The 13236-nt window shown below is 40.8% G+C and overlaps 1 protein-coding gene across 4 annotated transcripts in view; it reads left to right on the forward strand.

Annotated features, from left to right (window-relative positions):
• Positions 1-6957, forward strand: part of cpdp (CPD photolyase) — a 20223-nt gene extending 13266 nt beyond the window's left edge. The window contains exons 10-11 of one of the 4 annotated variants that reach the window (XR_008064995.1): positions 1200-1498; positions 1600-6957. Coding sequence is in view for 3 of the 4 variants with exons in the window: in XM_035787619.2 (XP_035643512.1) it covers positions 1200-1348 (149 nt within the window). In the remaining variant the exon portion in view is untranslated. Of the gene's footprint in view, positions 1-1199 lie in introns of all 4 variants that reach the window. The other 3 variants (XM_035787619.2, XM_035787620.2, XM_035787618.2) reach the window with 3 other exon arrangements.
• Positions 6958-13236: the final 6279 nt, after the last annotated feature.

Genomic DNA, 13236 nt, shown 5'->3' on the forward strand with positions numbered 1-13236 from the left:
AGAAATGCATAAACACAGTAAATATGGTTACAAGAAATGATAGGAGAATGTGCCCTAGTGGGCTAAACCGGCATCGCGGCTTGTTAGACAAAAGGGAAGTGGGGGTCGACTAAGATGAGACACTACAAAGTTGATAATTATAACAATTGTAATGCTAATCCTTTGCACATGAACGCTCACTCATTCAGGGACAATTGCAATCAATATATATTTACACTCAGTGTGTCGTCAGGATCTTTGTTGAAAAGATTCTGTTGGAGAGTTTTCGTTCTCTCTCTCTCCCTCTCTCTCTCTGTTGTGGTTAAAGTTGATTTTTCAGAGTGATATAATGAATGTTTCGGCGGTTGTCGTTCTTCGCGTCCAATGATACCGAATTCCTAGCTGCAGACTAGTAATTAATATCAAAGACTTGTTCTTATTCTGTCGGTATCGATAGTCTAAGAGTTTAACCACGTGGTATGATTAAAAGATTCCGCAATGGATTGCAACCTTTGTTTGAGAGAAACATGATTGAGAGAAACTTGGTCTACTTGAGGAATTCTCAAGATTGGGGTTTTATTTGGAATTGCAGAAAAGGGGCTGTCCCAGGATGACTGACCCTAACTGTGTTCATGGGCGGCCCTCTGATTTAGTTCAACTCAAATGAGAATTGGAGTTTCCTTCATTAAACAGTCCAAAATCGCATTACACAATTTTACAAACAGTATCATCCTCACTCATTCATCTTATACAACAATTAAACCTCATATCTGAGGCTATTATATAAACAGCGTTATGGTAATGTGGCCGCACCGTCTCCCATGAGCTTCCCCAAGTTGTAACAAACGGACCAGTTCGTAGCTGGATTCTTCACTGATCTTTTATACCTTCTCCGGAATGTAAACGTTGTTTGGACCTCAAGTTCTGTGAGGTGGAAGAAATTCCTTTGTTCTCTCTGGAACTTCACTCTTATCTCTATACTGTGTGGCCATGAGGAGATCCTCAGGAATTTACGACCTCTCTCTGACCACAGCAGCCTAGTTGAAGGACGAAAGGGGGAGGCAGGGAGAGGGGGTTGGAGCTTGCTGTACCCAAAGAGGGCAACGTCATGACAACCTCTACCTGCTTGCCTCGTGCTGAATCTTTGTTCTTACGACTGCTACCGTGTCTGTTTTACACTGCAACGTTCTTTTCCCCCAACCCTCTCTATCTCTCCGTAGGTTGTATGTGGTCCATATGTGGGGTCCATGACCAGGGCTGGGCCGAGAGACCCATCTTCGGAAAGATACGGTACATGAACTACAAAGGCTGCACCCGCAAGTTTGACGTGGCACAGTTTGAGAGGAAGTACTGCCCCAAAGACCTGTAATGAGGATAAGTTGAGGCAAGTTGGGGGAAGAGTGTATAGAGTCTGGGAGCCTTTATATCCCATACCTGGGTCATATTCGTAAGGGCAAAAACGTATCAAAATGTTGTTCAATGCAAAAAGGAAAATAATAATTTCTTATTACATATTCAGGTGGTCCCTCCCATACCTGGGTCATATTCGTAAGGGCAAAAACGTATCAAAATGTTGTTCAATGCAAAAAGGAAAATAATCATTTCTTATTACATTTTCAGGTGGTCCCTCCCATACCTGGGTCATATTCGTAAGGGCAAAAACGTATCAAAATGTTGTTCAATGCAAAAAGGAAAATAATCCTTTCTTATTACACATTCAAGGTGGTCCCTCTGTTTCTTTCTGTTTTGGTGCCTAGTGAATACTACCTTGTTCTCGAACCTACTCCAGACTTTAAGATGGGGTCAAGTTCGGCACAGCACATGTATCTATATCTGTGTTCTTATTGTTCAGGGCCCGTATCCACAAAGCATCTCAGGAAAGGTCCTAGGAATCCTGTTCACTTGTTTTAAGACGACAATAAAAAACCACTCTTAATTCTTGCCTAATATGTTGGCATGCATAACTTCTTCTTCTTTTTTTACAAAGATATTTTTTATTTGAAAGGCATTGCACTGAATCATACAATATGATGGTTGTTAAAAGCGGAATTTTCATTATATTACTGTTATATCAACACACTCATCTCTCTCCTTCAACAACTCTGAATCTCTTTTAGCACAGTAGGCATCAAGTCACTTGCCAATAATGTTGCCTAAAACATTTTGAAAGGTCTATCATTAACCACCAAAAGCACAGCCACTAGATGCTGTCAATTGCCAAACTTATAGGCATGCCCAATTTAGGAATATTGCACTCCAAAGGGACAACTTGATATACATGTAGGTTAATGAAATAGTCAAAAAGAAAATGTGATCAAGTATTTAGGCATATCATAATGTGAATTAGGCCTCGTGTAAAATCATTGTCAAAAGCGCAAGAAATACCTACTGTTGCATGAAGGTCTATATTATTTATGGGTTGATCGTATAGAACTATTGAGTTGAACTAACTTTCAACTCCAGATCATTGCTTGTCTATGGCGCACTGTCCTTTACTGTTTTCAAGACACCTGCTGGTAACTCTTAACTGGTTAGGACAGCTCATGAGGTCTCCTAAATATCTGCCGACTACATTTACATTTAAGTCATTTAGCAGACGCTCTTATCCAGAGCGACTTACAAATTGGTGCATTCACCTTATGACATCCAGTGGAACAGCCACTTTACAATAGTGCATCTAAATCTTTTAAGGGGGGGGGGGTGAGAAGGATTACTTTATCCTATCCTAGGTATTCCTTAGACTAGGTGGGACTCTTGTGACTAAAGAGGATTCACGCATAGCTTTTATTTTTACCCATGAGAGGAGAAAAAATAGTCTCCATTCTCGGCACCTGCGACCAATGTTCTACTCTGAGACGCTTTGTTGATACGGGCCCAGGTAGTACCTCTCCGTTTCACTCTGTTTCAAAACGTTTTCCCCCTACTGAGCACAGCTGGGGGTTTTCAGCCACAGCATGCTGTGGTTTCAGGTTTATATATAACTACATGGACTGCAGAAACAATGTATACACACAACTGTAAGTCGCTTTAGTTAAAATAATCTGTTAAATGGAACATACTGTAGCTATATCAATATATCAATATATCAATGTGTGTTTGGTTGGGAAACAGATCAAACATGTCAAACACTCTTCTGAGGTCAAAGGTAATAATACTCCATTTAATTTGTATCTGGTATCTAAGCGACTATGCAGATGATGCTAGTGCATGTACATGTATTACGGTTTTGCGTGATTTGATATTCTTTGGCTTGTCAAGAACATCACTGATGTTTTATTTCACGTGTATTTCCTAGTGTTATTTTGGTAACACTTTCCTTGACACCCAGCGTGGTAACACTTTCCTTGACACCCAGCGTGGTAACACTTTCCTTGACACCCAGCGTGGTAACACTTTCCTTGACACCCAGCGTGGTAACACTTTCCTTGACACCCAGCGTGGTAACACTTTCCTTGACACCCAGCGTGGTAACACTTTCCTTGACACCCAGCGTGGTAACACTTTCCATGACACCCAGCGTGGTAACACTTTCCTTGACACCCAGCGTGGTAACACTTTCCATGACACCCAGCGTGGTAACACTTTCCTTGACACCCAGCGTGGTAACACTTTCCTTGACACCCAGCGTGGTAACACTTTCCTTGACACCCAGTGTGGTAACACTTTCCTTGACACCCAGCGTGGTAACACTTTCTTTGACACCCAGCGTGGTAACACTTTCCTTGACACCCAGCGTGGTAACACTTTCCTTGACACCCAGCGTGGTAACACTTTCTTTGACACCCAGCGTGGTAACACTTTCCTTGACACCCAGCGTGGTAACACTTTCCTTGACACCCAGCGTGGTAACACTTTCCTTGACACCCAGCGTGGTAACACTTTCCTTGACACCCAGCGTGGTAACACTTTCCTTGACACCCAGCGTGGTAACACTTTCCTTGACACCCAGCGTGGTAACACTTTCCTTGACACCCAGCGTGGTAACACTTTCCTTGACACCCAGCGTGGTAACACTTTCCTTGACACCCAGCGTGGTAACACTTTCCTTGACACCCAGCGTGGTAACACTTTCCTTGACACCCAGCGTGGTAACACTTTCCATGACACCCAGCGTGGTAACACTTTCCATGACACCCAGCGTGGTAACACTTTCCATGACACCCAGCGTGGTAACACTTTCCATGACACCCAGCGTGGTAACACTTTCCATGACACCCAGCGTGGTAACACAATATATGTCACAACACGTGTAATTATATTGGTCATGACAGTGTTATGGCGCTTGGTGTCAAGTAAAGTGTTACCATTATTGTTTTGTGTCAGTTGTCTTACGAAGAGATTAGCATTGTGCGTTGTATTTTTGAATAGTTGCCATTTGTTTTTAGTATAGTGTTCTGTGTCCAATAAATGTATTTTATAATGTTAACCCAACATCAACTCTTTATATAACATTTGTAAAACTTCAAAACCTGATGAATTCACAGCTGAAAGATTTTCTCTACAATAATTGTCATATCCCAAAGCCAGTCTGATTTCAGAGCTAAACATAGTATAATCAGCTGTAACCAAGGTGATCAGTGATCTTCAGGATGCACAAAAAAGAGCATTGCGTATCACTTTTTATTGACTACCTGGAAGTTTTCTACGTTGTTGACCCTGCTGTTGCATAGACAACAGAAAATAAGTTTAAAGATAGTCAGTCAGCGATGCACAAAGTAATCTGCAATATTGGGTCGATTTCCATAACAACTAGGAGCGTTGCCAGACTGAACTTCTCCTCTGTTTCCGGTCCTGCAGCCATCGTGTAGCTTTTGAAGCGAACCCACATGTGCAGATACACTCAAGGATTATCACAAAGTATGCGCTCATCTGTGGTGCTGCTTGTGGCAACGTCATATATCGCTGAGTAAAACAAAGATCTATATAAGGACAAGATGCAGGACTCGATGGTCTAACAATACTAATGTCTGCAAACCGGGTGGAGGTGGGAGCATGTGAACAATGGGCACTATTGTGCACTACTAACTTTTTTTTATTTTATTTTTTTACCTTTATTCAACTAGGCAAGTCAGTTAAGAAGAACAACAATTCTTATTTTCAATGACGACCTAGGAACAGTGGGTTAACTGCCTATTCAGGGGCAGAATGACAGATTTGTACCTTGTCTGCTCAGGGATTTGAACTTGCAACCTTTCGGTTACTAGTCCAACGCTCTAACCACGAGGCTACCCTGCCGCCCCAAAACTATGATAACATTGGTTTTCTCAAAGTTGCTGGGATGCCACGTGCCTGATTTATTTTTTATTAGTACATTTGTAACAACCTAACCATTTGGAAACTTCGATCAAATAAGACTTGCATCTAAAATGTAACTTCATTCTATTGACCAATTTTGACACTCCCATTGACCCCATTGACCACAAACATTCCCACTTCCACTGGTTAGTGCCAGAGATGTAGAGGCAAAGCAGGAGACTTCACTCCACGCTAAATCTGTCCACGTTAAGCAGATAATTAATTATTAAGCAAGTGAAGAGTGTTTGTATGTATGTGTGGCAATGACAGTTGAATTTAGTCAAGAAGGCAATTAATTTTTATTTTGATACGTGAGGCTTATTTTAGCTAATAGAAGTTTCATAAAGGGTGTTATCAGAACAGCCTTAATTTGTTGTGGCTGAACAAGGTGTCGAAAGCGTTCAACAGGGATGCTGGCCCATGTTGACTCCAATGCTTCCCACAGTTGTGTCAAGTTGACTGGATGTCCTTTGGGTGGTGGACCATTCTTGATACACGGGAAACTGTTGTGCGTGAAACCCAGCAGTGTGGCAGTTCTTGACTCAAACTGGTGCGTCTCTCACCTACTACCATATCCTGTTCAAAGCCACTTACATTTAGGGGTTTTGCCAATTCACCCTCTGAATGGCACACACACACAATCCATGTCTCAAGGCTTAAAAGTCGTTCTTTAACCCGTCTCCTCTCCTTCATCTACACTGATTGAAGTGGATTTAACAGGGGACATCAATAAGGGATCATAGCTTTCACCTGGCTTCACCTGGGCAGTCTGTCATGGAAAGAGCAGGTGTTCCTAATATTTTGTACACTGTAGATGAGGCCTTGAGTTTGACATGTGTTGTGTGGCCATCTAGTGGAGATGAGTCATTAGCACTGGCCTAGGTAGACTTTGCAAAGTGTCCCACAGAGAGCGATATTTTGAAATATGCAATCCTCTTACTTTTCTGTACATCAGGACAGTTATTTTTATATTTTCCCATAAATGTATAGGTACGGCCATTGTAAATCAAAAACACTGGCAAATGTAGGCCACACATCAACACTTAAGGGATAGTTCAAAGATTTTATGAATTTACATGGGATCAATTTCCTATGCTAGGCAATCTAGACTGCTGGCTGTTGGCAATAATGTATTTTACTTCAGTAATTAAAGTGGGAAATTCAAACATTGCAGATTGTGAAATAGATTTTCGATGCAACAGCATACTAATCAGTAACTTCTTATTATTAAAAAAAAATACAACTGTCCTGTAGGCCTATAGCCTGCCACTGGAAAATAGGCTAATTAGATGCATCACAACTATATTGTTTGTCTGCCTCACCTACTACCCAAGTAGACTGGACATCACAAACACTTCACTTGCTACACATTGACATTTAAAAGGAGGATTAATGTCAAAATGATTTATTTAAAATGTAGACAGGTGTGTGATGGGGAGCACATGGGCCCCCGGAGGTTGTGGGACCCTCCACCTTCCGGGGGTTGCAAGGGTTTCCACTATGGCAGTGATGGTACCCCCTAATCCTAATATTAGGGGGTACCATCACTGGTACTTACAGAAAACGTTTGACCTCTGTCATTGCCAACAAAGGGTATATAACAAAGTATTGAGAACTGTTGTTATTGACCAAATACTTATTTCCCACCATGATTTGCAAATAAATTCATTAAAAATCCTACAATGTGATTTTCTGGAATTGTTTTTCTCATTTCGTCTGTCATAGTTGAAGTGTACCTATGATGAAAATTACAGGCCTCTCTCATCTTTTTAAGGGGGGAACTTGCACAATTGGTGGCTGACTACATACTTTTTTTGCCCCACTGTATATACTTACAGTTGAAGTCAGAAGTTTACATACATTTAGGTTGGAGTCATTTAAAACTCAGTTTTCAACCACTCCACAAATTTCATGTTAACAAACTATAGTTTTGGCAAGTCTGTTAGGACATCTACTTTGTGCACGACAAGTCATTTTTACAACAATTGTTTACAGACAGATTATTTCACTTATAATTCACTGTATCACAATTGTGGAAGTTGACATGCACTAAGTTGACTGTGCCTTTAAACAGCTTGGAAAATTCCAGAAAATGTCATGGCTTTAGAAGCTACTGAGAGGCTAATTGACACCATTTGAGTCAATTAGAGGTGTACCTGTGGATGTATTTCAAGGCCTACCTTCAAACTCAGTGCCTCTTTGCTTGACATCATGGGAAAATCAAAAGAAATCAGCCAAGACCTCAGAAAAAAATTGTAGACCTCCACAAGTCTGGTTCATCCTTCGGAGTAATTTCCAAATGCCTGAAGGTACCATGTTCATCTGTAAAAACAATAGTACGCAAGTATAAACACCATGGGACCACGCAGCCGTCATACCGCTCAGGAAGGAGATGTGTTCTGTCTCCTAGAGATGAACGTACTTTGGTGCGAAAAGTGCAAATCAATCCCAGAACAACAGCAAAGGACCTTGTGAAGATGCTGGAGGAAACGGGTACAAAAGTATCTATATCCACAGTAAAACGAGTCTTATATCGACATAGCAAGGAAGAAGCCACTGCTCCAAAACTGCCATTAAAAAAAAACAGATTACGGTTTGCAACTGCACACGGCGACAAAAATCGTCCTTTTTGGAGAGATGTCCTCTGGTGAAACCAAAATAGAACTGTTTGGCCATAATGACCATTGTTATGTTTGGAGGAAAAAGGGTGGGCTTGCAAGCTGAAGAACACCATCCTAACCGTGAAGCACGGGGGTGGCAGCATCATGTTGTGGGGGTGCACTTCACAAAACAGATGGCATCATGGGAAAGGAAAATGACGTGGAAAAATTGAAGCAACATCAGTCAGGAAGTTAAAGTTTGGTCACAAATGGGTCTTCCAAATGGACAATGACCCCAAGCATAATTCCAAAGTTGTGGCAAAATGGCTTAAGGACAACAAAGTCAAGGTATTGGAGTGGCCGGCCATCACAAAGCCCTGACCTCAATCCTAAAGAACATTTGTGGGCAGAACTGAAAAAGTGTGTGCGAGCAAGGAGGCCAACCAATTTGACTCAGTTACACCAGCTCTGTCAGGAGGAATGGGCCAAACTTCACCCAACTTATTGTGGGAAGCTTGTGGAAGGCTACCTGAAACGTTTGACACAAGTTTAACCATTTTTAAAGGCAATGCTACCAAATACTAATTGAGTGTGTGTAAACTGGGAATGTGATGAAAGAAATAAAAGCTGAAATAAATCATTCTCTCTACTATTATTCTGACATTTCACATTCTTAAAATAAAGTGGTGATCCTAACTGACCTGAGACAGGGAATTTTTACTAGGATTAAATGTCAGGAATTGTGGAAAAATTGAGTTTAAATGTATTTGGATGTGTGTGTATATATATATATATTAGTTTGTAATTAAAAGTCTGGCTACATTTTCAGGCGCCTCTCCCTCATGTTAGCATCAGTTTTGACATGACCGACTATAGCCAATACACATCACCTACACTTAATTATTTATGTAAATTTATATGCCTTCTTAACAGAATAGCTAGTGTTTTTTTTGTTGTTTTTTTTCAAATACATTTAATTTGATATTTTTGCTAGTTGCCTGGCAGATTGGGCACATCTTAAAAGCCAAATGGCCTTGCCCCTAAAATCACAAAATTACAGGCCTGGTTTCTATGCGATCGCATGACACGCTTGCTTGTATTATGTCTGCGTTCAACTACTCATAAGGTATGATAACCCCAGATTCTTCCTTTGGAGGTGTGTCTTCGAGTTGTAAAGGATGACCATATATGGACATCTTAACTCCGAGGCATGCAACCTACTGACTTGAATAGATGGTTTTATTTCATGTAATGAGGTGTTCTATTAAAGCGTAATGCTGCGTAGGTTTACACACAGAGTGGATGTGATGCCAAAGGGGTTAGAAGCCACACATAATAATGTATTTTCATTATCACGTGCCTTACATTGGTGGTGTGCTTTAAAATTCTTTGAGGTGCTGTTTATTTCATAGAGTGCAGAGGGTTCTGGTAGAATGTTTTATAAATATGTTTTTCCAGCCATCCGGGGCCGAGAATAGCCCTGTTGACACTAATAATGTAAACAGAGAAGCTTCATCCCAGCTCCTCTCTTATACCCTTCTCACCCCCTTTTACAATGCCAAACTCTACTGTACAGTGCAGAGGCTCTGATGTTTTCCTTTCATGTTGTCTTCTCCAGCATTGTTTCAGCAATTATGCTGGATGTCTGACCAGGCCACACAATACAGTTGGGCACAGCTCAGTAGTGTGAAAGGGTAGCTGATGGCTCTTTCTTGTGGGCACCAAGCAAGTTGATTGTAAAAGTCTGATTCAAAGATCTCTGGTTTTTACCAGGCTTAGAAGAACCCTTCCATGTATAGCGATTTGAAGATGAAAATCGAATTTGAAGAAAGTTCTCCCTCTTTTGGCACTGAGAAAATTCTTTCCTCACCACAGAAGTTTTGATGAGTGTAAGTTTATAGACCGTACAATGACAGCAGAATCTTGATGGTGCCCTGGTGAATCCTAAAGTTTGCCTCCACAATGTCTAAAATAAGCCTGCTTAAATATATGAACGAGATACTCTTATAGGGAGAATATTAGGTCTTATTTTCTTCTTATTTACACTCCGATGATGTTCGGCCTCTCCAGAGAGTGTACTAATGAATTTTGTAAACAGGCCTTAGGTGATAAAGGAGGTTACAGCTTCTGGGTTTAGAAGTAAATTCATAACAGTGATGTTCAGCTTACCACCTTTAGCTGAAAGTGATTAACTTTAGCCAGTTCATTGTGTGATTGGTTATTGCTATCTCACTGTGATGGTATTGCCTCTGGCCCATGAGTCTCGTAGACAGGACCTAGCTTTAACTTTCAGCTTAAAACCTTCTGGGTTTGGTACCTGTCAATCAATACAACTGGTGTTCAGTGTGTGCAGTCATTAAGATGAGCAACTTCAGCCAGTTGATGACAGAGATGGAGAGAATATCGCCTCTGGCACTTACATTTCCAATTTCCTGAACTCTTAACAATGTGTAGTACACAGACTATACTTTAGTGCTGTTTTACAGTTTTACTTCATCAATGTGTTTTTGTTCTTGCTGCTGTCTGTGAGGTCATCATTGTCCATGAGAGTTTGTTTTCAACTTACCTGGGAAAATAAAGGTTAAAATTATTATCAAACAAATAAATCTAATTAATCATGGTATCTCCATGGACATCACATGACTATAATAATTATGATAAACTACTAATAGATTGTGATCATTTTCTTAACCAGGTTACACTTCTCTTTGTCAAACCACTGATGGAGCACGCTATCGCCAGACAAAAACTATCAGACTTCCACAGCTACACCTGCACTGTGTTTCAATGCTATTGGTTTTGGCTTCATTGTTATATTTGTTATTAAATTCCTAGGTCACCTCAACTTGTGCCAGATGCATATTTTCATCATTATCCGTAACTTGCGCTGGACTCCTATTGTAATTCCCCAGGGACTGTGTGGATTTCTGAAGTTCGCTCCACACACACGTCTGAGTGGTAAGTATTCTGCCCCAGAGCACAGTGAAGCCAGACGAGGCAGTCGGTGGAGTCATTACCCCAGATGGCTCAGGGTAAAAAATCATAATCCCGGGAACTTTCGGACATTTTATATTGTGTCCTCGGTCATTCAACTAGACGGACTGTGAATCTGAGATGCTACGATCGGTGTTGTCGTTAGCTAGAAAGCGAATAAAGAAGTGTTGATTAGGAGAGTAGGAAGTCAGCAGAGCCGTCACTAGCTCATTATCCGGATGGATCCGGGTCAAATGTAATAATGGGGAAGTGTGTGAGATTCATGCTGCACTGTTCACTCAGAGCTGTCATTCAAACAGAGAGATTGTGAATATAATTAGCTATTCCTATATTAAATGAAATATTCTCAATGGCACACAGAAAGCTCAAGAGAAGTCTTATTCGTCTTGAAGAAATGTGTTCCTATTAGATTGGCTTTATAATATCCCCACGATTTTTTCTATCAAATGTAAATTATACTGTTGCAATTTAAACCGATTTTTCATGTAGATTTGTCATGCCGCTCGTCAGTAAAACCATTGTGTTTTCCGAAATAATGTTCAGATTTTACAGTAGGCTACTTAAAAGCAACATAACACATGAATTTGTATTCTATAAAAAAAAAAATCAAGTCCTTTCTGAACCCACATGACAACATGACAGGTTACATCTAATATATCATCTAGAACTATATATTTTCATAATAGAGACCATTCAAAAACATTTGACACGTTATGGGAGCATGCAAGTAATGACTAAATACTGTATGATGTAACTTCTGTTTAGCAATGGAAATGTACGTGATGCTGAAACCTTCTAAAATATTAATTTGAAATCAGTTTACACAGGAATAAAACAATTTTCAGAAAGCACTTGAAGCAATACTGTGCATTGTGGAGCATGACTAAAAAGGCACACAGCATTTGTTTAGCATACATATTTACTTACTGCTGATGGAAATCCTGCCCCATTTCCATTTCTTTAAGGATGTCATACGTACATCACATTTTCCAAGTCTGTGTCATGACATTTCTATCTCCCATATACTTTCAATATTGCCTGTGATGTACATTCATAGTGAGTGGGATTTTGATAGTGTACCGAGTACAATAACGCATGGAAGAAGACTGTTACAATTTAATCGTGTCTCCTGAAACATATGAACAGAATAAGATCAGTATTATATTAATAAGATATTTTACAAAGCTGGGTATCGTTTCTTTTTCAAAATAAGCTTCTATAAATAATGTGTTCAATCTGAATATTAATATCTGGTTGAAGAACACGTTCATCTGCACAGAATAAACATTTGAATATTCCACATATAACTAAATGTATGTGTGTGGGGAAAACCATTTTAAATTCAACGTCGAAGGACTAAACTTTATTACTTTCTCTCTATCCACTCTGGCTGTACACAGTCTCTGGTTGATGTTTCTCTCTATCTACTCTGGCTGTACACAGTCTCTGGTTGATGTTTCTCTCTATCCACTCTGGCTGTACACAGTCACTGGTTGATGTTTCTCTCTATCCACTCTGGCTGTACACAGTCACTGGTTGATGTTTCTCTCTATCCACTCTGGCTGTACACAGTCGCTGGTTGATGTTTCTCTCTATCCACTCTGGTGGTACACAGTCTCTGGTTGATGTTTCTCTCTATCCACTCTGGCTGTACACAGTCACTGGTTGATGTTTCTCTCTATCCACTCTGGCTGTACACAGTCGCTGGTTGATGTTTCTCTCTATCCGCTCTGGCTGTACACAGTCTCTGGTTGATGTTTCTCTCTATCCACTCTGGCTGTACACAGTCGCTGGTTGATGTTTCTCTCTATCCACTCTGGCGGTACACAGTCGCTGGTTGATGTTTCTCTCTATCCACTCTGGCTGTACACAGTCGCTGGTTGATGTTTCTCTCTATCCACTCTGGCTGTACACAGTCTCTGGTTGATGTTTCTCTCTATCCACTCTGGCTGTACACAGTCGCTGGTTGATGTTTCTCTCTATCCACTCTGGCGGTACACAGTCTCTGGTTGATGTTTCTCTCTATCCACTCAGGCTGTACACAGTCGCTGGTTGATGTTTCTCTCTATCCACTCTGGCGGTACACAGTCTCTGGTTGATGTTTCTCTCTATCCACTCTGGCTGTACACAGTCTCTGGTTGATGTTTCTCTCTATCCACTCTGGCTGTACACAGTCTCTGGTTGATGTCTCTCTCTATCCACTCTGGCTGTACACAGTCTCTGGTTGATGTCTCTCTCTATCCACTCTGGCTGTACACAGTCTCTGGTTGATGTTTCTCTCTATCCACTCTGGCTGTACACAGTCTCTGGTTGATGTCTCTCTCTATCCACTCTGGCTGTACACAGTCTCTGGTTGATGTTTCTCTCT

Source organism: Oncorhynchus keta, chromosome 15 (assembly GCF_023373465.1).
Source record: "Oncorhynchus keta strain PuntledgeMale-10-30-2019 chromosome 15, Oket_V2, whole genome shotgun sequence".
In the NCBI taxonomy this organism is placed as follows: Eukaryota; Metazoa; Chordata; class Actinopteri; order Salmoniformes; family Salmonidae; genus Oncorhynchus; species Oncorhynchus keta.